We start from the raw sequence: 25,578 nt of genomic DNA, 5'->3' as shown, positions 1-25,578 counted from the left end.
AGGAGAGATGGGGTGGAGGGGGGAGTGGGGTCCTCTGAGAACTGGAGGCTTTCAGTTTGGAGATTTAACGGTCTTCATGGAATCTAGCAGGCCTCCATCTCTAGCAGAGGGCCCGTAGCTGCTGCCTTCGCTTTGCATGTGGAGAAATTGTTCCGTTTTCCTCCTGGAGAGAGAAAAAACAACAAAAAAACAAACAAAAAGACAAAAGAAAAAACCTTTAAATCAACCGAACTATGAAGTCACCGCGTCTGCAACTTACACCAAAACCCTGGTCACATTCACGACACATTAACCCAAACCAGACACGGCGAGATGACTCAGAATGACTCGAGAGCGTCTCACCAATGCAGCCATACCTCCACGTTACCTGTCATCGCCGTCTACCTCGTCAATCGTTATTCATACCTTCGTGGTGTTACAGCTGATTGAATGAAAGCCTTTGCAGCTGTGTTGAGCCAAAAGCGCTGAACTACAGAGGAGGTTATAGGTCAGTGACAGGATGTGGGCCGGTCTAGCTTTGATCTAGTCTGACGCGGGGGTTGCCGTGACCCAGCTGGCAGTGCTGCGCTCTTCTTTGCCCTAACCCTGGCTGACTCATCCCTCCTCTCACTCTCTCAAGGCGAGCACCACGATTGTGTAGCTTCTGGGTGACATTTAGGCTGCCGACCGCAGGTGGGCGATGGGGAAAACAAGACGAGGAAATACTCTCCACGCAGGAGGATCCCTGCGTTGACCCGGTTAAACGAGCAGAGTTCATGGAACTGTGTCGGTATAGTCGGTAATCTGAAACCAACGCGGTTCAGGTGCAGTTTGCCGCCGCGGTGTCAAAATGTTACCTGACTGCTCCACAATCCACTTCACAGGGCTCTCACAGAATTGGCCCCCCTTTTCCCCCCGATGGGAAAATTGTTTGTCATGCCGCACAAGTGCTCGTTTCCCTGCCATGATCTGGGCTCGAGCTAACATAACAGGGTTCGCTTCAGTTATTGACAAGCCAAGGAGAGTTATTTTAGACCCGAGCAGCATCAAATAGAATCTGTGATCAAAGTGGAGAGGCAGAGACAGAGGTGGATGGATGCCTCCCGCGACTAAAAAAGATGGATGTTTTGTGAAGACGAAAAAAATGTATTAGTTTGCTTTCCTCTTGTGGCAAAGCCAAGAGTGTGTTTTTGTAGGAGAGAAGTCAGCTGATCCCTGCTGCTCGCTGCATCTTAACACTTGAAAAGTCTTAACACACAAACACACACACACACACACACACACACACACACACACACACACACACACACCCCACCCTGCAGACTGCTTTACCACATGTGGATAAAAGGGAACAGGACCGAGGCCACCTTTCCCCCGAGGAGCGCTGACCATGAGCGGCACAAAGTAGAGACTGAAAGGAGCACAGTGCTCTGAGAGAAAGAGGGAGCCCCTGTCGCTTCTATTTACCTCCGCCGCCCTCTCCCTTTTCATCCCAGGATCTCAAAGCGGGCCCGCACGCCCGGCGCTGCACCCTGTTTCCTGGGGAGCATTTTTTTTTTTCCTTCCCCCACCACAGACATGAAAAGCTTTGGCCTTCCTGCCTGGGGAAGAGGCCTGAGGGGCTGCGGGCGAAGAAGCGCGTGCATGAGTGCGTCTGTGTGTGTGTGTGCGCACTAGTTTTAAAAAAAAGCTTGGTGGTAACAGCAGGGATGTGGACTTGCGTGGTGGTTGGTTGTAGGGGGCACCAGGCCAGCTCTTCACAAGGTCCAGCCGACACAAACACTGGGATTCAGGAGCAACTTGACCCCTCCTCTCCTCCTCCTCCTCCCTCTACATTAGCGCTCAGGAATGCCGCCTGGACTATTTTTTGCAGGAAATGAAACGCTCCTCTGTTCAGAGGGCTAGCGAAGGTTTAGTCTCCCCCTTCTCCCCCCCCCCCCCAATTCCTTTCCCGCTACGGGACGGCGGGAGGCAGGAAGGGGGGGGGAGAAAGGAGTCGGACAAGCTCTCGGCCAGCTTTTGAAGTGTGGGAGGTTAAGATAACTGGCACAACCTCGCGTCTCAATCGCCGCTTTCACCTCCCAGGCCAAATCAAAGAGGCCGCAGCTGGGGCCCGGCTGCCTTATAGTCCCCTAACCTCCAAACCCACCGACCCACCCACCTCCTCGTCTCTCTCTCTCTCTCTCTCTCTCTCTCTACACACAGCTCTGGGATTTCTTTTGGTGCCATTAAAAAGGAAAACACCGCCGACAAATTACTCAAAAAATATGCCAAGTAGAGAGAGGTGTCTCCAGCACAGGCTGAGGCGCAGACCCTACCATGGCAGAGACAAGAGGGGAGGATTCAGAGGACAAACGAGACTGAAGATAGAGATCAATGCAAGTAAAGACATGTCGTAGTCATCTTTTTAATCAGTTATTATAACATCGTCGTTAACTGTTAAGATCTGGGAACACGGTGACATGGCTAGAAAGAAGTCTGACAGGGCAAGAAACACTTTAGACTTTTTACATCCCAGCAATTAACCGAGTGAGTACAATCTTACCAAAATGTAGGAAAATAAGTTTAAAAATAAGTCATCCTTTATCTGTCAGGTCAAAGTCAGGGCGCAAAAATGCCCTCACTGACTTTTAAAGGTAGTGCTGCAAATTATTTTTTTACTCGTTTATTAAAAAAAAAAAAATCCAGAATTTATTAAAAGATTGATTAAAAATGCAATCACGTTTAACCAAGCTCAAAGCAACAAAGGGCTCATTTTGATTGACCAACAGTAAAAAAAACTAAAATGTTGGATCTACTTCTCCAACTATCAATTCATTTTCTGACCATTGACCGATTGATGGAAGTACAATTCACATGCGTTCCAACAACCATCACTGATGAGCGTCATGTGTTTCTGTCAGCAGCGAGGATATGAATGCTGAAGCTGCTGCCTGCCTTTCTACTTTCAACCTGAGATCCAGAAAAACAATAAGTGGCGTAACGTTGTTACGTCATCCACTGAGGTCAGCTCAGTCAGGCTCAGACGGACAGACTCGCGAGCTCTAGAAAGTATAATTGTGCACACATTTAGTTTAGAGTCTGGTGCGGTGGCGTGTCTTGGCACGCCAGTGACCGTGGCCTGGAACATACAGCTGGCTTTGGTGACACCGTTTCAAAGGAGCCTCCTCTAAATACATTTGTAGCAGTACCGCTCTTAAAGACACAAGGGGGGCGGGGGGGGGAATAAAGTGAGCAGGGCAATAAACAAAAAAAAGCACCTGGAAGACAAAGCGATGTTTGAAACAAAACGCTCTGCACTGTCAGCACGTTCTTCCGCTCCGAGACATAACACATAAAAGAAATCGCCTCTTTAAAAAAAAAAGGGGGCTTTGAAATTCTTAACCTCCAATCAAAAGGCAGGCTCAGGGGGAGCATCTTTTCCACGGGGGGATATCAGAAACTAACAAGTGGAGTCAGGAGGGCCTGAAACTAAGAGGCTGAAGAGAAGGAAGAGGAAAGACGGTGTCTGTGTTAAATATTGGAGAGAAGGGAAGGGTGGGGTCTGGTTGTGGTCAAAAGGGGAACGGGGAGGGGGGAGTCACCAAAACCCCAAACCTCAGGCATGCGTGGGTGAGACTATGGGAGTACAGGAGGGTGTGGGAGGGGGAGGGAGGGAGGGGGGGGGGGGTTGCCCACATCTGAGGCGGCATCGCTGGGGGCCCGGGCAGCTGAAGTCTGGCTGTGTGCCCTCGAACAGCTCAGTCTGAGCCGCTGCAGGCCGGGGGATGTCGGGAGAAGGGGATGTGGGGGGGGGGGTGAGGGCTGTGGTCTGGCTTCAAAGGCCTCCACCGCCGCTCATATTCACCGTCAGGACAGAGGAGAGGAGCAGGAAGAGGAGGAGCAAAGAAAGAGGGAAGTGGAGAGGCAGAGAAAAGGAGAAAAGAAGAAGAAAAAGGTTTAGCCTCCTTTAACAATGGCTAGAATGAGTCGAGCGAAAATAAAAAAAATAAACAGGGCTTCCTTCAGTTCCACAGTCACTTTCCTGTCTGTGTTACCTGGGGGCCTTTAATTCAGAGATAAGCATTTCACAAGGGGGGCATCTTATAAGGTCACATATCTCCACCTCTTTCAAAAAACGCTGCAGTGCCTCTAGGAGCCACGGGGGGGTGAGGGTGTGTGTGTGTGTGTGTGTGTGTGTGTGTGTGTGTGTGTGTGTGTGTGTGGGGGGGGGGGGGGGGGGTTAAAGAGGTACAGACGGAGAGAGGAAGTGGAGAAGACATCACAAAAAGCCAAGAGACTGCACCCTCATACTGTTACTGCAGCTGACCAAACCACAACACAATAGGCCCGTGACTCAATCAAAACAAATGTGGAGCCCCAGTCTAAACAATGGGAGCACTAGAGCTGCGTTTCTCACGTGTAAACAAAGACCTTTAAGAGGGCTATACCCCCCCCCCCCCCCCACCCCCCTCTGAAGTGTCACACCAGGTTGCCAGGCCAGGATAAGACAACCATGTCAGTGTAAAAGATTTGTACTTCTAAGCTAAAACCACACACTTGAATTACATGGAGTTTGACGTCCTGCCGCCCTCTGGAAGTCCATATACTAAGTGCTGAGAGGGTCATTTTTCTTCACAGAGCAGGCTTTGTGGAGGTCAAAGGGAGTGAGAGAACGGGAGGACTGTCAAGGGTGAGTATTTCCGATTCTATTTCCTACCCACAGAAACATTAGCTGGGGGGGGAGTCGCTCTGATTTAAGCCTAAATCTCTCTCTCTCCTCCCCCTCCCACTCATATTTTTTTTTTAATGTGTGTGAAAAAGTACAGTTTTAAAAACATCCTCTCATCTCCTGTGCCCTGCTCAAAGCGAGACCCAGAGTCTGTTTTGCAATCCGGATTCCTTCCCCAATTATCCCAGGTCACTAATAAGGCGGGGTGTGGAGGCACTGGGCTGTGCCGCAGTGGCCTACAGGCTCGGTGCCAAATTGAAACGACTCGGGAAATCGAGGCAGACGCTGGATCTTGCCTAATTGCAGGCGGAGTGTGTGGCTGGCTGCTCAGATGTGCGAGAGAGAGAGAGAGAGAGAGAGAGATAGAGAGAAATGTGCAGCGAGTGATGAGGGTCTCAGAGAGGGAGAGAGAGAGAGAGAAGATGAGAGGCGACAAATACAGAGAGAGAAAAGGGGAAAGAAATGGGAGATGGAGACTGAAGGATGAGTGGCAGTTGAGAGAGATTGGGTAAACTGAGAACTCGAGAGAATGAGGGATTTTCTTTTGGCCCTTTTCTTATGCTCCCTTTTTCCCTAACATGCTCATGCCCTCCTCTCTCCTCTTCTTCCCTCGTCGCTCATCAAAGTCTTCTGACAGCTGACTTCTGGCTGCACACATCAGAGGGAGCAGAGCCGGGGCACGACTGAGAGAGAGGGAGAGAGAGAGAGACAGAGAGGGAGAGAAAGAGACAGAGAGAGAGGGAGAGAAAGAGAGAGAGACACACAGAGAGAGAAACAGACAGAGAGAGACAGAGATAGACAGACAGAGACAGAAAGAGAGGGAGAGCGAGAGACACACACACAGAGAGAGAGAGAGAGAGAGAGAGAGACAGACAGAGAGACAGAGAGAGACAGAGAGAGAGACACACAGAGAGAGAAACAGACAGAGATAGACAAACAGAGACAGAAAGATAGGGAGAGAGAGAGACACACAGAGAGAGAGAGAGAGAGAGAGAGAGAGAGAGAGAGAGAGGCCACAAAGCTCCCCATTTGCTTTCATCTCTCTGGACCAGGACATGAGGTTAGAAATGACCCTGGCTGCACTTACCAGACTTTACCAATCATAAAGCATCATTTATTTTCAAGATATCCTGGATCATGTGATTAAAATCGGCTTGTCGAGACATCCATTTTGTTTGACAACAAAAGAGCACCTTCACACGAGTCCGAGCAAGATGACTCAAATGCAGTTTTAGGACAGTTCACAAGTGTTGGCAACTCCACGGCCCTCAACTAGCGAGATTAAAAGGCCACCTTTGTTAAAAGTGTCTCCCCCCCTGTGAAAGAAATGTGCGGTGGCTGAAGTGGGAGAAAGCCTCGAGGGCATGTACGCGTCTCGGGCCAGATACCTATCTCAAAAGGCGGCGAATCGGCGGGCTTAGTCAGACAAAAGGCGAACAGCGTGAGAGGAAGCAAGAGAGAGAGGAACTAAATAAAGACGTGTGCAGAAACAGTGAGGAGTGAAACAGTCAGTGGAAGAAAAAGGGGGGGGGGGGGGGGGGGGGGGGGGGGAGGGGGATGGGGGGGGGGGGGGGGGGGCTGGGCCGTGGGGTGATGATGGGAAGAGACGGAAACCCTAATTTCACATTGTCAGAGTAATGACTTCTCAGAGTGGTGAGTGCCAGCTGTGTGGCTGGCCCAGCGTTTGACATGCTAACGATAACAAAGAGAACCAACGTCGGGCCACGAAACACTGCTCGACTGCTCAGCTCCTGGTTTGCCTCACGGGCGGAAATACTAAGCAGAAGCCATCAAATATGCTGATATGAAGTCGTATTAAGTGACTTTTCCCTTCATAAAGTCTACCTGGACGGGAGCATTTTCACTGTGCTGAATAATCTTCATTGTGACGGTACCAGCACTATAAATAAAAATAAAACGCAGTAAATGTTCACTGTGTATCAAAGTAAAAGGTGTTGGAAGTTGTGTCTCCAAAATGTACCCATTAACAAGTTTCCGTTCAGATTTTTCATGTGGCGGAGAGACAGGCCGGGTAGAGGCGAGGCCAGATGAAAAGAAATAGACAAACGAGTTCATTTAAAGATGTTTTTTGGCGTCTACACCGAGCTAACCTCAATCCAGCTCTTTGGGATCTGCATAAATTGAGGGCTTGGGGAGTTGTGGCGGTATCCTCGGTATTATGCATATTAGTTTAAGGCTGTCACTGAGAATCAGCAAGGGTGTCCATCCCGCTGCGGCTAGGCGCTGCTAATTATTGGATCAGAGATAAAGTGCTTTTTAGAGCCCGCTCTCTCTGAGCTCTGAGAGACGACTGTGGCGAGAGAATAAAAAGGGAAAAGAAAAGCGGCCCAATTTTGGGTTCAGAGAGAGCCACCGGGTCAGGAATCGATCAAGTGGAAAACCTTTGTCTGGTCGGGGAGATTTCGACGTAAGACCAGATTTGTCACATCTGCCCGGCTTTTTTCTGCAAGCGAGAGGGAGCGGAACAACAGGATGCTACCAGGCTCGAGGGGAGTGGGGGGAGTGTGGGGGGGGGGGGGGGGGGGGGGGGGGCAGAGAGAGTAAGGAAGACTGAAAATAGAGTTGCCTTTGCCACATATTGAGAACGTTAATCCTTCTTTCAACCCCCCCCCCCCAAAAAAAAGGAAAGGTGACAGTTCAGTGTGGGTTTGACATGTCATCTGAATCAATATATCCCAGCATATCATTCACATGAGAAAAAAAGCGACTACGGAGCGCCTTTGTTGTGAAGGCATTATACACACCCTGAAACCCCAGATACCATGAAATCGTATTAAGGTATAGCATCTCATTAAGGTCCTGCCAGAATCCCGCTCTGCCTCGCAAAGATGCAGAGAGAGACAACACATGTAGTCCATATGGGACTGAGCGCTGACGTCTGCTCTGGGCTAGTAAAAGTGTTTTCAGATGTATTATTTGGTCCATGTTTAGAAAACACGGAGTCTGAGCCGTCTGATTTATTAAGCGATAACTTTCAAACCTTTTTAATTTGGAAGATTCGTAAACCACAAAATGCTGACACAACATCTGACCTTTAATCCAACCAGTGCTCGACACACAAAAAAATTGGATTGACTAGTTCAACACACACACACACACATGCACACAAACAAACAGAGAGAGAATTCAATGGGCATTGTGCTGATGTGCTGAGGCCATTGAGCAAAAAGCACAATCCCTCCTCAGGCCTTAACACCACTGACACAATGACTATGACGAGGTTAGGGTGGACCTTTTCAGGATTAGTCTGTGAGTACCTGTTCTCAAGTCAGTGTTTAGTCTTGACATGTATTCATGTATTGAAGTGATCAGACAGGGAGGGGATGGAGGGTTTGTCTTACCATATTCTCAGATGTACGCCGTTTTCATTCTCTGGCCTGTACCTGCAGAAAATTGCATCTTTTAAAAAAATAAAATTGGAGGTATCTGGACGGCATAGATCTTTACCGCCCATTTGGCCTACACAAAAAAAAAATACTGACATTTTACTTAAGATGTAATTCTCAATGGATTAGAGTTGCGGTGCTGAGAGGAGGCTCATAAGCGCAGCTAAACAAGGTCAGCAGAAAGACACACTGTGGTGCAGCAGGCAAACAAATAGTGCAAAGCCCAGAGTTGGTAAGTAGTCGTATAGAATGGACAGACTAATCCCAAAGTAGGTGTCATTTGTGAAGACGGGGCAGTGGACAAATGGATGGTGGGATGTACACAGAGAAAGTCTAGAGGAAAACTGAGTGAAGGACTGTGCTGCCTTCACAGAGCCGAGCCAGTCTACTGAAGCACAGAGTTCTGCTACTTGTCAGTTTTATAGGCATTTGTCTCTGTCTACTGGGAGATTAGGTGTTCTTTTACAAGTTTACAGAGCGTGCATTTTGTACAAACGCAGCAACAAATGCAGCAGTATACTGTAAAAGATGATGTGTTGTCTATGGAAAGATGGTGTAACTCACAACTTCAAAATGCAACAGACCAAAAAAAAACAAAAACAAAGAGAAGGAACCGGAGGGATCAGTGCTCACCTGGGGCGGATTCCTGCATCTTCTCCCTCTTCCGCTTCTTCTTCTTTCCCTAAAAAATATACAGAGGAACACATAAAGTGTGGCTCCAGCACTCACGCTCACTAGACCACTCTGATATCCTGCTGCTGACTGCCATGTTCACTCATCCCCTGCTGGGCATCCAACCAGCATCCCCCGGACTCCGGACTCCGCCGCAAACTGCCGCGCTGAGAGGGACGCACCGACCACGAGTGCGAGTCTGATGTGAAGTGTGCTCTGCCTGCTTTCAGCTGGTTCCAAAACGACTTCATTTCATACATTTTTAGGCCCTTTTTTTTGGGGGGGGGGGGGGGGGGGGTTGTGAGAACGCAGGCAGCTCGTCCTGCTGCTGTGACCCGTCCGTGTCACATTTCCACTTCCTTTGAAGTCCCTCAAATGACAAATATTAACATGAAGTGCAATTAAAAATGCTCACTGTAATTAGGCTAGTCTGGCTCAATGACTGTTAAGAGTGCCACTCTTCTTCTTTTTTTTTTCTCCAGCGAGGTGGTGGGAGTGTGTAAGGATTTATAGCTTATGCTAAATCCCCAGGGGGGAGACTATAGGTATAGATAGCAGCGCAGAGTCGTTCTAGTCAAATATGAGCAGCACTTTGGTTTCCTGCTGCAAAGTCTGCTAATCCACTTATTCATGAGCTAATCTGCCTTCTACTGCTGCGGCAGACAGGGACGAAGACAGACTAAGTGAGAGTGGGTGAGAGAAAAGGATGAGAGAGGGGCTACACAGCAAAACTGTGAATGCCACGCGCTCTCGTCCATGCCAGTGCGCTACTTATTTTTGGGTGTTTCCAGGCATGATGTGCTGCCTGTGTACAGATGTTATTTTTTTGTGGGAGGGGTCGCAGAATAGCACTCTCAGGGATACTAAATGTACTTGCAAGAAACGTATCGCTTCCCTTTATCTCTTTGGTGTGCCAAGTAGAAAGCCATTCCTTGACTCTTCTACCCGTCAAATATGTTTGTACTAACAAAGCTGGAACTGGGCTGACTGTCACGAGCTGATGTTGTGTATGTGTAACTGTGCTGTGCTCCGCTGGTATAGCAGAGCTGTCTCCCCCCCTCAGCGAGGCATTTTGGCGGCGGAGCGGTGGAGGCAGAAAGAAGGGGGGGGGGGGATGCTGTCGGTGTCCGAGGGGAGGCAGATAAACACCACAAAGCACTTTGGTGGTGGAGTGAACGTGAGTGCCGGAGCCACACTTTTAATAAAGGCTGGTGCTCTCTCTCTCACAAATTCATACACGCTCTCACACACACACACACACACACACACAGACAGAGACAGATTTGACAACTTCCACGCAAACACACGAACATGTAGGCATGCACACCCGTGACATACACCATATAAACAGGCCGCGTCTTAAATGCAAGCTGAACCTCCCACATTCACAAACAACATGGGCAGCTGGAGGAGCAAAGGTTGCTGCTGCTGAATGCTGCATGTACGATCCGGCCTCAGTCTAACAGGTGCTTTTTACATCCAGAGCCCCATGCTGATATGGAACATCAAAGACTAGCATAACCATTACCAGGCAGTTTCCACTCTTTGTGGCAATGATAATGTCCACGGTGCTACGATCCTTTTACTGCAGATGGTAATATAATCACAGTTTTATGAATTACACATCAGGCTGAAACAAAAGGGTCCACAAATGGACCCCATTAGCATGGAGCCGACTGGTGTGAATTAGTGTGTGTGTGTGTGTGTGTGTGTCACTACCGTGTGTCATGCAACGCTGACATAAACAAACAACATAAATCCACATTCACACGCACGCACGCGCACCTCTGCCAATCTGTTCTGTTGATACTTACATAATTATCTCGAGCGGACCAGCCTGGGTAGAGCTGCATGTGGAGCTGCCGTTCCTTGCGGGCTAGCTCATAATACTTAGCTTGCTCTTCCCGAGATAAAGCATGCCACTGTTTCAGTACAAAGGAGATTAGGGGGGGGAAATAGCATACAGTCAATTACTGGCATGCAATTGCATGTTCCCTGCATAGAGAAGTGTGCTGGTGTTTTGGTAAAAAGAAAAAAGAAAAAAAAAATCTTCTTTTCAACTTCCAAACGTTTGGTGTAGAAAAAAAAGGGGATAAAAGAGAGAAAGAGAGAGAGAGAGAGAAGAGGAAGAAGGGGGACACATGATGAAGAGATTAACATGCACTCGAGTCAGAGGGAGGCAGAGAAGAGAAGGAAAGAAAAAAAAACTTTGATTTCATATCAAAACACTGGTTCCAATTTAGCAGCGCTTTTTATTCAAACTATGTCAGCGAGCAATTACCCGATGCAGGCCACGAACTAGGCTTTGCTGTGGCTGGCTGCCTCGACCGCTGGGCCTATTCGTTAAGGCTTTTAACATGGCTCTGTGGTCCCGCTTCCTCAAAAGGAACAAATTTGGTCATTTCCAACCGTGCCATTATCCAGGCATACTTTATTAAAGCCAATTTGATTAAATGTCAGCGAGATAGGCAGTCTGTATCTGTGCTGCTGAGAGGGGAGTAATTGGCTCGGGCAATCATTATGACAATAATCACAACTAGTTCATAAAAGACTGTATGTTCATAGAGAGAGGAAGCTTTGTACTTTTTTAAACTAATTGGCCCTGGGAAGTCAGTCCACGCGGACTCGTTAGAACCCTCGGCTTGAACTGTGATCTCCCGGTGATTTAACTCAATCGAAAAAGATCGACTACAGCGACAAAGAGACCGGGATGGGTCCCTGGGTGTACGCAGACTGTGTGACCTACCCTTCGTCCCAGGATCTGGTTGATGGCAGCGCTCTCCTTCAGCGTGCACTCGGCGACCACGTTCGCACGCATTTCTTTCATGTAGAGCATGAAGGCGTTTAGCGGCTTCTTGATGTGCGGTCTTTTGGGCTCCTGCTCCTTTCTCTGTTCGTGCTGGGGTTTCCTGTAAAGACAAACAACAACGACATAGAAGAGAGGTGAAGAAGAGGAGGGAACAAATGAGCTGGACCATGAGAGAATGAAAGCGCAAAGCATCGGAGGAGGGGGACAAAAGCAGCGAGGGTCTGGTTGCTCTCAGCCAATGGCGAGGCACGCAATGGGGCCCCCCCCCCGCCTCTTTAATCATGTGCAGTTGCACAGTCGCGGCCCTTAATGCCGAGAGATTACTTCACCAGTAATGGCAGCCAAACCTTCTCGTCCACCGCACATTGGCACGTCGCTTAAAGCCAAATGCTCGCACTCCAAAAAAAAAAAACTCTGCTCCCACTACTGACTTACTTTCTAACAACCTTTTTGGTGCTAGTAAAGTCTTGGTGCTGGGATGGCCATGAATAATGGAAATATCAGCGATAACCACTTCAGGGTACTCACAGCACTTCCCACTGCACACACTGGGGATGTGAATTCATTTCATCCGAGCACTAATCTCGGACCTGTATCTGTTGCTGAGTGCTAAGTGTGTTGTGGTCCCCGGGGACAAATGAAGCATCGGCCTGTTATCGGGAGAGCACGGGGGCCCCCCCTCGCTGCTTATCTGCTCACATCAAGGGAATGAGAACAAGGCTCTGACAGCGGGTTTGTTCGGCGGTGGCCTACTGTAGCGGTGGTGGGCACGGATACCTGGAAGTATGCGAGTGTATGAGGGTGTTTGATGAAGGTATTTTGTGTTTGCAGGACTCACATGTGCATGATGTCTGTTTCATGCAGAGGCTCGTGTTTGACCTGTGGGTTGACGATGGCCGGGTGGGGGATCCCTGTGGCGTGGGGACCTTGGGGGCCGGGCACCATGTGGTGTGAGAACCTGCAATAACAGCAGACAGCAGGCTTTGATTGATTAAGAGAGGACCAAGAAGGACAGTAGCATGGAAAGGGTCCCCTAAAATGTCAAGTGACTGTAGGCGCACACTTGCAACAGCGTACACAAACAAGGAAAGAGATCCATCAACACATGTTTATTTTCTTGATGATTAAATGCTTAATATTAGTATTGGCTGTAGTAGCTTGTGTGTCCACTTATTTCATCTTTGTTCAATATTAGATGATTATATATCCAGCTATATTAGAGCAGAGGGTCACGGTGGCATTGCTTCATATTAAGGGATCGCTGTTTAAAGGTTGGGTATGTTTTTTATGTTAATTGGAAATGTTTGTTTTGCACTCGATGCTGTCGTGTGTCCAAAGACTCGTGGTTGGGAGACTTTCCATGCGTTGAGCTTGTGTATGCTTTTTCTTCTCCCCTTTGAGAACAACGAGGATCAAGTGAAGTAAGAGGAACTGACAAGAGAAACGTCATGCGGTCTTCAGTATAGAAGAAAATAAAATCTGTTTCAATTTTTAGAACGGCTTTGAATATCTATTTCTGCTTAACATGGGGACGTTTTTATAAAAGCTTTTGTTTCCTGGCTCAAACGTTCTGAGACCCTTCTTCTGAAATAATAATAAATAGTAGATTTAGTTCGTTGTCATCGGTCCATCAGTGGGAACACTCACTTCTGCTGTGGTTGTGTTTCAACCAACTGGTTGCTGTTTTTCAAAAATGTTCGTTTTAGAAAGAAAGATTCTTGTGATTCAGCAATGTTTAGTACTGCAAACACAATGCTTCTTCAGTACAAGGACTTGTTGTGGGGTACAACTATGACCAAGGTTCCTCAGCAGGAAAAGTAGGGGGGAAAAGTTCCTTAATTAGAATAAAGTTCCTAAAACTAAAATATACCGCAAAGTCAGACATAAGGAGGAGGAAAGCAGAAGTTGAGCCTCATCCTACACCTTACATCTGGCTCCACTCAGTGTATGCCTGAAGCCCCGTCTTTCTAAAACATCATGCTGACAGATAAAGAAAGAGATAGAGAGGAAGAGGGTAAGATATGTTGAGAACAAGTACAGGAATGGCAGTGGCAAGGATGCAGAGAGAGAGAGAGAGAGAGAGAGAGAGAGAGAGAGAGAGAAGCACTTCCAGGAAGCTTTGATGGGGGCTAAGCAGCCATATGGTTATGCCGGGGCATGTATGCGGTGATGTGTTTGACATGCGCTGGGCACACAGAGGAGCGGTGTGGCTGGAAGCCGCAGCAGGAACAGCCAGAAGCAGACCTCCCTGTGTAGGCTGCTGCTGCTGCTGCTGCTGCAGGCCAGCATTCCTCCATCAAAGCTAGCACAGTGTCGGTGTGCATCGGATGGGAAGGGACGGGATCGTAATGGCTCCTTGTTTACACCAAATCAACTGCGCATGCTTTTGTCTCGTCTGACTCACCATCCCAGCGGTGGCGTGAGCTGCCCGACTCCTCCGGGAGACAGGGAGTAGAAGTTGGTCATGTCTGGTCCGGGGTGATGCCTCTGCATTCCTAGACACGCAACAATGGTACACAACCGTTAGAAGGTGTTCAGGTTACATTTTTCACTTACACGTCAAAAGTACAAATGGAAATGTGCCTTAAAAGGCGGCAGAACTACAGCAGCTCCGGTAGAATGAGGAACAACTTCACTGTTAGAGCAACGTGTTTTTCCGTTTGTGGCCTTAATATGGGTCATTAAAAACACATTGCAAAGAAAAACGTTGAAATAGGATGAGCATGAATGAAAAAGCTTCTAAGGATATAAAACATCATACACAAACAGTACAAAGTACCAAAAGTTTGCAGGTCTTGTGGACATATTCTTTGAGCCGATTATGATTCAAGTCATAACTTTGCCAATTGTTTTGTGTAATATTATTGACCTTTAAAAGCCATTACTCCTTTCCCACCTTCCCGTCCTGTTCCACTACAAGTCAAGGACAGTGCACGATGTCGGGGCTTGAACCTCACATTATCAGCCCCGTAGGAAAAGGATCATATTTCTCCCGCTTAGCTAGAGTCCTTCCAGTGTGTCTCAGCATCTTTAAGCTGGTTAATTGAGGCTTCCTCTTTGTGGCAGAGGCTGCAGCTCTCCCTGTAGACACGGGATTGACTTGGACTAACTGTCGGTGGATCTTCAGGACTAAGCTGCTCCATCTCCAGCTCGTCTGCTCCTACTGGCTTTCAAGGTTGAGGGGTCCTTTTTTTTTTTTTTGTAGAAAGACTTAACTGGGAAAATTATTCATATTTAACTAAAACCTGAAGCAACTCATGTCGTCTTGTGAGACACCTATTTGTTTTGTTTTTATAATAGAGCGGAGATAGTAATAAAAAGATGGACAGTCGGTAGATATCGGGAAAAACTGTTCACACACATACAAGTGCAATGTGCCTACATGTGTGCTCAAACACACACACACACACACACACACAAAGAAAAGAGGCCAAATGCCTCCAGATTAGCACCGTCTTCTAATCCCGGCTGGAGCCAGCCTTTTCTCCCTGCCTCTCTATCTTTTCTCTTCTTTCTCTCTCCAGGCTGTGGTCTGAAGGGGCCTCCCTCCTCGGAGAGGCAGGGCGAACGGGGGGGGGGGGCTTATATCTCCAAAGCCAATGTTGCAACGCTGGATTCATAGCACGCATAGCACTACCCCCTGCCAACTAATCCACCACCTAACACTCCTGAGGGCCCTCCCGAGGGCAGAAGGGAAGGAGGCAAGGGGTGAGGCGGCGAGGGAGGCGGAGAGAGCCCCGGCGTGTTAACCTTGTCACTCACACCCCTAAGGTGGCTAATTACTCACTCCCCCATTCACATGTTCCCGTTGATGCCCAACAACAGGCAACACCAACACGCTTTCTCTTTGTAAAACCTGGAAATAATCTAAATTCAAATTAGTGTTCCCATGTTATGTTTATTTTTTTTCTTTTCAAAACAGTACACATAGAAGGTTTAAATGTAAAATGTTCAAAGCCCCCCCCCCCGACCTTCCTTCCATTGCATTGCGGCCCTTTGCATATTAGAGCTCATAATGAGAAAATCCATGATTGTTTTTCATAATTAACGAGCAGATCAAAGTCTGAGCCCACTAAGGAAGGCAGAGCGGCAATTGGTCGATATGAGAGAGCGAGAAAGAAAGAGAGAGAGAGAGAGAGAGAGGGGGAGAGAGAGAGAGAGAGAGAGAGGGACAGCAAGAAAGAGAATAAGAGAGATTTCCTTTTAAGCATCTTCAGCTTAGCTCGACTGGTACACACACATGAATATGCCTAGGGAAATCATTTGCAGCAAATTCTGCTGCAAACTGGATCGCTTGGACATGGATTTCTGTCGGGCTGCGGGAGTAAAGATCAAATATAGACCTTCAGGGGGCTTTTTCCGCTCTTCAGCGTTTGTCGGAATCGTAGTGGATCTCGATGGACTGGCAAGACCAACACAAACTGTAAAACGGACTACATTACTTCATAAATTGTACTACATGACAACAAATCTCTGAAATCAAACGCATGCAATGTGCGTTCAGAGTATTTACTGCTCAATTCCGTCTCAACACAATTCTTTCCTGCTTCCTTTAGAAAAGTATTCAACACAAACGTGTCTGACGCATGATTCCTCTGGCATGTGTGGAGCCCAGTTTCTTTCTACGTCTGTCCCTTCATCTCACTACGCTGTGTACTCTGGTTGCTCAGTTCTACTTTGTTATTTATAGCCGGTCCCTCAGAACCTCCCAGCCTCCTCATCATCATCTTCATCGTCGCCTACATCCTGTCTGATCCCCTCTCGTCCTTTTCAACTGGCAGCCGCAGGAGAAGAAAGACACGGTGAAAAGAAGAAGGTGCGGGACAAAAACTGTGGCAGGGCCCCACATCTTTTTGCATTCGTGAGAAGCTGCCAAAAGTCTCCAGCTGCGCGGGGCTGAGGAGCTCGTCCAAACTGCCGAGGAGCTCCTCAGCGGCTGTCAGAGCTGCAGCTTGATGTTGTTACCGAGAAGCGGCGAGAGCAGAGGGAGAGGGCAGCGGGGCCGTCCCACAGGATGCTTCAAATAAGTCCACGCGAGGAGCTGATGGATGACTTTGATTTTGCTGGGACACATTTTTGGTTTGTTTGTCTCTATTGATTCTTGACAGGGTTGACACAAAGGCGTATTTAAAAAAATGAAAAAAAATGTAAGAAACACTTGCATTACTGCAATTTTTAAAAGTGAAATCACACTTTATTTCTGAGTCTGTAAATCAAACGAGGGCTGTGGTAACTCTGTTTATCCCTGTTTATCTGACTTTAAGACTGATCGAATGTAACAATGCATATGGACAATATTTGGTTCTGTCAAACTTCTCCATTAAAGCCCTTCTGGGGAGTAATCGGCAATACAGCCCATTATACTGTCAATAAAACATGGCCACTTTTAATAGCAACAGAAACTCAATTCTTTCTTTTTTAACTAATGCCAATCAAATGAAGTTGTTACTGTTGTTCTCACAGAACACTAAATATGAATCAACATGTGGATCGAACCGGCACAGACACTGATACTCTTAAGCGGATCAGGTATCGGCCATCATGTGACCTGTTACATAAAACACAGATTCTTCTTCAGTGTTTCCATTAACAGTTGGTATGTCTGAATGAATATCAATTAAGTTTTTGGTCGGGCAGCAGTCCCTGGCCTCATGTTATCATAGATTAAAATGAGTTCCACACAGATTTAAAATTGAGTGAAGAGACATCACTGGTACCCGACTGGTACGGGCATACACCTTGAGCTGAGGTCTCCGTGGGAGAAAAAGTTGGATCCGTGCATCTTTAATTAACCTTCCTTTTCTTACTGAAGTAGTTCAAATGTGAAATGGAAAGAGAGAAGTTTTTGTCAGCAAAAGGATAAAAAGAACATCCAGAATACTTGGAAACGTGGATCATGTTGTACAGGCTGTGCGTGTGTCGTCTTGTTGGGATCGGTTGGCTCGGTCTCTACCTTGTTTGTTGTTGAGATCCTGGGGGTGAGGACCCGGGGCGAAGTGCTCGTCACTGTACGTGATCAGCGGGGTGAGTGGGTGGACTGCATGGGACGGCTGCACCACGGGGACTTTGTTGGACTGTGGAGGGAAAAAAAAGACACAAAACATTATAAAAAGGGATGACATTATACATGCGCTATTTGGCCCTGTTCCCTACCACATGATCTGGCGACTGGTATGGCACATAGTAGTGCGCGGGTGGTCTGCCTCCATGTAGATGTGGGTGAAGCTTAATAGTATGGCCGAAGAGGTAACGAAAAACTATTTCTTCAGATTTTAGTAGCAGCACCTCAAAACTTTGCATAGCCTAGGTCAGCATGACCAAAAAAAAAAAAAAACATTCCCCTGAAGGAAGGAGGCAAAAACAAGTCAAAGAGAGAAACAAGAGCTGCAGCGAATAGGAGCGAGCGAGTGGTAGAGCAAAGGGAGGGGAGAGAAAAGAAAGATTCGCAGGGGTAGAGCGAGAGCAGAGGTCTTAGGCGGGAGATCAAAGGCAGTCATTAGCTGGTGAATAAGGGGAGTTCATTACAGAGCAAGAGCCGGGGGAAGGAGAGACGAGGGATGGAGGAGGTGGAGGAAGGGGGAGGGGGGTTGGCTGCGGACAGAGAGCGCGAGTGAGACAGATGTCTGCAGTGGTGCTTAATGCAGGGGTAATCACGTCAGGAGTGTCCTGAGCACCGGCTGACTCAGGGAGACCTGCCTCCTGACAACTAAAATAGACAGAGCCGGGCCCAAAAAAAATCCCCGGCCCCAACCCCCCCCCCCACCCCGCCAGCCAATAGCGCTTACACGCTTCAGCAGCTATGAACACATGGCAATGCTTAGCCATGCTAAATCTACTATTCACAATCTGAGCCCAGAGCAGAGCTGCAGTCAAAATATCACCTCCACAGGTTATGTGGCTAATGGGAGAGACATTAGTTCACGTCTCACACCAGAGGGATCCCATGAGCTTTGAAAGGAAAGCGCTTCGTGAGATTTTGATCAGATTGCTCTCGAAGGAACGGTCACCTGACAAATAATGTTGTTGGAGATACTCGTCTAAATTTAGCACGCGCATAGATTTCCGGAGAGACGACGCGATCACGGGACTGCTCTTTATAAGCTGTCGCGTCGTTGTCCTAGCGGGGTGTCAGCCAAGGTGACATTCCTGCAGTGCTAAGTGGTGATTGGTGCCCCTCCTCGCCCACTCCCACCACACACACACACACACACACATGCAGAAAACTCCTTGGACACAAGGGTGGCTGGAATGTCTGCGTTTCTCCTGAACCTCTCGCAGACTGGCACCGGCCTCAACTTAAGAGCCGCCTCTCCCTCTCCCAAACCTTCTGGGAATGTCCTAACTGGGAACACAAAGGGCAGTATGTGTGCTGTGTGTGTGTGTGTGTGTGTGTGTGTGTGTGTGCGTGTGTACCGAGAAATATCTCAGTATCCTCAACCACATGACGCATCATCTGCATCAGATTCCTGTTATCAGGATGGGAATCTCATCTTCCAGGGCCAATTTTTTTTCCCAGTTGCTCTCTCGAGAAGAGCCTCCATGTGCCACCATAGCACGGTCCACATTGTAGCGTTTGAGATGGCGACACACTGTCCACAAATAAGGCCAAGCCTGCCTGAAAGCTAACTCAAGACATAATGCAGAGGCTTTTCACGTTAGCTCAGGTGAGTGTGGTTCTTTGACCCCAGGTCAACAAGAGTCAAAGGTGACGGGATAATCTGCGACTGTGGGAGTGTCAGACCTCATCCTACGGGGGGGGGGCTTATTAGTAAGGGACGCTAACCCTAAAGGGGGGCTAACCAGGCCGGGGGGGTCTTCTGGGACAGGCCTACACCAGGGGCTATGTGATAGCATTCTCGCCCATATTATTTTACGCCTGTCCACTCCCATTTGTTATCCTGTGGGAATGAGATAAGAACCTGAGGGATTATCATCTTAGCTGGAAATCTTCACCAACTTGTAGCGGATAGAAAAGACAGAAAAAGCATTGCAGAAACAAAAGTTAGTCTCTCATACTTGTTCACACACACACACACACACACCCACATAAACTACGATACCGCAGAAAAAAGAAATAAGGTGATAGACCGCTTAGCGTCTAAGAGAGCTTTAGTCTTCCTCCGTGGAAGAGAAGCCCTCTTTTGTGCTTCTCCCAGTTACAGCTGTCATATCACATTTTTCTCAACTGCTTAATAAACTGCCTCCATAATGGCGAAAATCCACCAGAGAAAACCCTGCAGGCCTCTGTGACCAATACACAGTTTATGGCTGTTTGGGGTTCACATTTACATAAACTGCATGCCACAACTCACCATGGTTTACTCTCAGAGGAAAGGAAGAGAAAGCATTGTTATTTAGGCTTCTTACATCTTTACATCTCTCTCTCTAAACATTCGTGTGATGGTGGGAAAATGTATCGGGGTTAAGCCCAATAGTCACACGTTTTGACTGTTAAGTTACGGTGCCAACAGTCGTCATGGAGCCACCATCTCAGTTCCTCCAGGTGAAGACTCGTTGGCTTGCTGCACCCACTTTGCAGCTCTTGCCAGGTTTACCCAGAAAACGCCCGCCACCCTTTTACCAATTTCCTGGAGGAAGTAGTTGGAGACACTCAAGTGACCACAACCGTGAGGGTCACGGCACGTTGCTGCAATTTAACCCCCTCTCATCCCCCATCCCGGCTCTAAATGCCCTTAGCAGCAGCAGCAGCAGCAGCAGCAGCGATGCTGTGATGGCAGGGCGGCCATATTGGAGGTCCCTTTTTATTGTATAGGAGAAATAATAGGCTTAGGATCTTTCTATTCATATTTTTTCAGGGAGAGTGAAAGAGGAGAGGCGGTGAGGATTGAGAAGAAAACGTTCCATTTGGAATTTCATATCCAGGCTTGGCCGGCCCTTCTAAAGAACCCCTCAGATGTGGTTTTAAGAGAAAAAATTCATTGTGCGGAACTGGAGCTGGCAGGACGCCCTCCATGGAGGAGACACTCCAGTGTGTTTCAGTACGGGGAGCCAGTGACTTGGCGTGCAGTCTGAAAACGGGGGCGGGGGTAAGGCATATGGGATGTTTCGTTTTTTGTTCCTTTATTGTTTTTTCTGAGGGAGGATTTTTCTGACGGCACGCCTGTTTCTCTGAACTTGTATTCCGTCAGATTCCACCAGCATCCTGCCATGGTTTTTTCGGAGCGTGCGTTTGTACATTTGTGTCTATGTGTTATGTGCTATATTGCCTTTTTAGCATCTCTCTCCCTCCCTCTCCTCGCACAGCACGGCTTTTGTCCTCCACTCAATTATACCACTTCTGCGGAGAGGAATGGAAAAAATGAAAGCGGGAATGTTATAATAATCACTTCCCACTTCTGTAATTTATATGCAATGAGGACTTTTCGCGCCTGCAGCTACAATCAAGTGTGTGGAAACCATATGAGGTTGTTTCACAAACAGCTGGGGAGATGGCAGCTCAAGTGCTGGCTGTGGATTCCCATGCTGCTAAATCTTTCCACTAAGACGTCCATCTCACCCCAAAAACGCAACCTCACCTACTCACAGGGTTGTCTGACCAGGAAGTGAACAGAGGAAAGAATCAAAAGACGAGGCAATGAATCGTCCTGTGATTACAACCAGTTTTCATCAAGAGTTTGCTGTAAAATTCCAATAAAATGATGATTGCCATCACCTGAGGGAATGGTTTAAAATAACTGTGAATCACTGGGAGAGAGCACACCCACCACTGGCTGTTTAAATACAGTCTTTGGCTACTGTATCCACTGACAATGTGATCGTTGTAGCTCCCCCCCCCCCCCCCCCCCCCCTTTACCAAAATCAGTGGAGACCAACCTGAGGAAGCTTAAATAAATAACCAATTACCATTCACAGAGCGGGTTGAACCCCACCAGCTTCAAGTGGAGTGCTAAAAATGGAATGTTTTATTGGCAGGATGGCCCCCTCGGCCAGGGGGGCTTAATGTAACGAAACCCAATTAATGGAGAAGAAAGCTGGGCCGCCAGCAAGCGAAGGAGCGCCACGCGCCCGGGGTAATGAGACGAACAAGCGAAGCCAACCACGGGGACAGGAGCGGAGGAGGCTACGAATAACAGGAAAATCCTACCCTGGAGAGACATTTACATCTGTGATACCCCCCCCCCCCCCACAATCTCTCCTTCTCTCCTCTTCTTTTAGTTCAACCAGAAACCTTGCGTGCTACTTCCGAGTCCAAAAGTTGAACCGACGCCGCGACACCGAATTGCAAGGCCAGTTGGCAAAAATGGGAATTAAAGGTATAAATCATCATAAATCATCAATCACAAACCAGAAGCAGGATGGTGTTTGGTAGATGACAAAAAACAGGCATGTACCACATGTGCAGCGGTACGGTTTTAGTAGCTAAGTTGCGGCGCAAATTTATCATGCGAGGAAACTTGTCACGCTGTCCTCTAAATACCACCGACACACACCCGCGCAAGCCACATGTCAAACACTTCACATTAACCGCACGTGACCGACACATGCCACGGTATTAACGTGGAATCCACACAGAACTCGACTCAAAGAGGGCACACACTCATGCTGTAAAATACGGTCATGGTACACGGGGAAGAGATCAGAGACGGCAACAACCACACGCTTAATGAATTTAACTCACACATGCTACATGTGAACACAAAGCCGCTATTAACAGCTGACTGTCTCCTTTTCCCACCGCCGCCGCCATGCACAACTGAATAGGACGAGGTGGATTACCCATCATCCTTCAGTTGGCATGAAGAGCGTGTGCTCCAAGCGCACCAATCACGCTATAGCTCTCACGCTGGATGTGCAAAGGAGATAATTTGTGTGAAATATGCCTGCCCCAGATGAAAAGACTTTATCCGCTTTTTAAAGTGTTCAACTCTTAATTTCTATATGTCGCGGAGCTATTAAAAAACTGAGGAGAAGAGCAACAGAACATTACGAATGATCCAGGTGCTATTTTTCTTCGCTGTTAAGATACAGCAAGTTAAGTAGGAACAGCAAATCACTATGACACCGGGTTTGTTCTTCAAGAGTTCAGGCTTTTAAAAGAAGACGGGGAAGGCTAGAAGCTGCAGTGTAGGGTTGGGTAAGGGTTTAGTCATGTTCTATATAGAACTGTGAAATCATGTTGCAGCTTGTCTACGGTCTAATGTAGTGCCACTACTTTACAAAATAACTATTGTTTTTATGTGAATTGTAACAAAGACCAAAGAAATGGAGGTTTTTGCTGTAAATGTTACAGATTATTTCTTTGTAATTTTGCATACATATTCCATATTTTAATATATCTACATCTCAGGAAAATCCTGATATCAATCGCCACAGTCGGCCATATTGCCCGGCCACAATGTGAATATGTGTACAGGTTTTAAATGTCGTCGTTTTCACACTATCCAAGCACTGTGCGCAAGTCGATCCGCTGTGAGGGGTGGTCTGCTCCTCCGCTGTTGTATTTGCAGAGCGTGTGCATGTGCATATGTGTGTGTTTGTTTGTTTGTTTGTGTGTGTGTGTGTGTGTGTGTGTATGGTGGAGGAGTGGTGGGGGTTGGGCCGCTGCTCTGGCAGAGCCCTGGGCGAACTGCAGGATGTTCACCTTGCGGCGGGGCACAGGGCTCATTATCGCAGCAGGACCTGGTCACATCAAAGGACTGAGGAAAGGGCAAACATTCTGCTGAAGTGCCACTGTCAGCAGGCCTGCGAGCGCACGCGCAAACACATACACAAAAGGCAGACCGCACACACACACACACTCGAGCACCCACTAGGCGTCTATACCCCCACAAAGAACATGGCTGCTCTCTGCAGCTCCATCACTTGCTTTGGATCTATTGAGACAGGTTGACTGAAAATCCTCAAACAGCACCTCAGATGACGCCAAAACTGTGTCATTTCTCAGCACCGGTGGCACAAAAAAGACCTGTACCTGGTATACCTGGTATATCTGGACACTGTCAATGTGTCTAACTGTGTCAAAATTGGAGTCGCAAAGCCTTTAGTTGCGTCACGGCGCCGCTTACTTGATCAGATGTGCTTTAAACCAGGCAAAATGTAAATCTTGGGGCCCTATGTTTGAACTCAGCCGTTAAAAGCTGACCACAAGCTGAAAATATTTGGAGCGCGCTTTATTTTTCTTCCCGAATCAATCGTCATCCCTCTCCAGCGACTATTTATAGCAACCCTGCTGCTGCATTAACACACTGCATGATTTATCATTAGAAGCCAGCTCTGGTCTGCTGAGTAGCTACATTCATGCCAGGCAGGCGCGGCGGGTGCCAACATCCACATTCAACAACAACACCCGAAAAGGCCCTGAGAGATGTACACAAATAAAATCGCAGCACAAGCTAACTTTGTGTGGCGAGCGCGCTAAAACCTTAGCCTCGGCACAATACCAGAGACGCAGAGAAAGAGGGAGAGGAAAACGCAGTGCAGAATGGGGGGGGGGGGGGGGGGGGGGGAAAGTGCTGATGAGTTGCCTTATGCCGGAGCTTCATAGATCCGTCGAACAAGAGCGGATTTGCCTGCTACACCTAGATAGTGTTTCCCCCCCCTCAGCTTTCGCCCAGGTATTCTGGGCATGAATGGCTGTCAGTTTGGATTTGGGAGCTCAGCGTTGAGGGGGGAAAATAGAGTCTGGTGGGGGTCTTTGTGTGTCTCTACCTGTGGAGACGAGAGCTAGAGACAGTACTCTTCTCTCTAAGCCCCAGCTAGCTCCCATGCAACATTGCACATTACATCTCCGGGAAAGGAAAAGGGGGTAAATATTAGCATTGCAAGCTAGCCAGGGGGAGCTGGACGAGGGCAGACGGCAGCAGGCTAATGTTTTTTTGTGGGGAAGGTTTTCGAATGGGCACGCGCTCGGAAAATGTGGATAGGAAGGTGTTTTTGAATGAGAGCTGCCTCTGCCTGAGCTGTGGAGAGGACTGACCTAGTTTTCCTTCTGTATTTCACTCAGACAGATGCACACCCACCAACACAGCGAGCAAGAATAGGAAGAATGAAGACGTTGGATGAGTTAGCGAGGCCGTGCCACCGACGACTTAATGGAACAAAAAGCCAAATGCGCAGGAAATGCCAGAATTTTGTAAACAGAGCGCGAACGTCTTGTGACCGGGTTAAACGTGTAGATTACGTAATGCTTTGAAGCCCTGTCGCCTCAGGTGTCATGACACCTGTGTCCAGGCCTGGGACCCAACGTTTGACCCCGTAGTCACATGATCGATGCTCTCTTCACCCGAACGAACGACTGCGCTTAAAGCTCTACCCGTTCTGCCTCAATTCACTTCCAAAATAACACTTTTTTACATAATTAGACAAGCACCCAGACAAAGCTGTGCTTTTCATTCTGTTACAAATAGCGCTGACACCCTCTGGTCGGGTGATCGATATGCTCTGGTCTGACTTCATTTTCATTGGTTGGACAACAACTGGTATTACTTTCATAAGTAAGTCTATTCATTCATTCATAATCCATTATTTTCGGGGCGGGAGCGACGTGTGTGTTTGTGCGTGAGAGGGAGAGAGCTCATGTCTTTCTTCAAGTTTTAGGCTACTTGCTTTGCTGCTATTTAACAATAAAGAATAACGTACTTTTAACGAGTAGATCTTCCCACTACTGTGGGCGGGGGGGGGGGGGAGAGAGCCCTCGATCGCTCCAGCTGTGGCAGCTGTCGCGGTTCCCCTCAGGAGGACCTTCGAGGGGCGCCTCAGAGAGAACCCCCCCCGTCTCTCAGTCCCGACACATGTGCTGCTATCAGGCAGAAGGTCGGCGGGTTGCGGTTTGGCATCGGGTGATCAATGCATATTTTTTTGCGAGTTGGGCGCTCTCTTAATGGGTCAGGTGGGTGTGGCGGATATTATAAAATACCCTGACACTTCTAAATAGGCTTTGAGTGCGAACGTATCACAACTGTCAAGTGTCACTAAGTTCGGTTGAATAAATAGTCTAAATAATTGTTTTGATCATAATATAACTGTATCCACTCGTCATC

At 47.9% G+C, this 25,578-nt stretch overlaps 1 protein-coding gene across 2 annotated transcripts in view; it reads right to left on the bottom strand.

Moving 5' to 3' along the window:
- Nucleotides 1–36: 36 nt before the first annotated feature.
- lef1 (lymphoid enhancer-binding factor 1) overlaps nucleotides 37–25,578 on the bottom strand; it is a 40,058-nt gene continuing 14,516 nt past the window's right edge. Inside the window, exons 4-11 of one of the 2 annotated variants that reach the window (XM_079159809.1) lie at nucleotides 17,532–17,652; nucleotides 13,983–14,073; nucleotides 12,417–12,536; nucleotides 11,516–11,678; nucleotides 10,584–10,691; nucleotides 8,731–8,779; nucleotides 8,053–8,094; nucleotides 37–163 (exon numbers count right to left, since the gene is read on the bottom strand). In XM_079159809.1, the coding sequence (XP_079015935.1) occupies nucleotides 8,060–8,094; nucleotides 8,731–8,779; nucleotides 10,584–10,691; nucleotides 11,516–11,678; nucleotides 12,417–12,536; nucleotides 13,983–14,073; nucleotides 17,532–17,652 (687 nt within the window). In that variant the 3' untranslated portion in view covers nucleotides 37–163; nucleotides 8,053–8,059. The remainder of the gene's footprint in view (nucleotides 164–8,052; nucleotides 8,095–8,730; nucleotides 8,780–10,583; nucleotides 10,692–11,515; nucleotides 11,679–12,416; nucleotides 12,537–13,982; nucleotides 14,074–17,531; nucleotides 17,653–25,578) is intronic. The other variant, XM_079159810.1, reaches the window with a different exon arrangement.

The sequence above is a fragment of the Pholis gunnellus genome (assembly GCF_910591455.1).
Source record: "Pholis gunnellus genome assembly, chromosome: 5".
NCBI lineage: Eukaryota > Metazoa > Chordata > Actinopteri > Perciformes > Pholidae > Pholis > Pholis gunnellus.
This window is presented reverse-complemented; position numbering and strand designations above follow the sequence as displayed.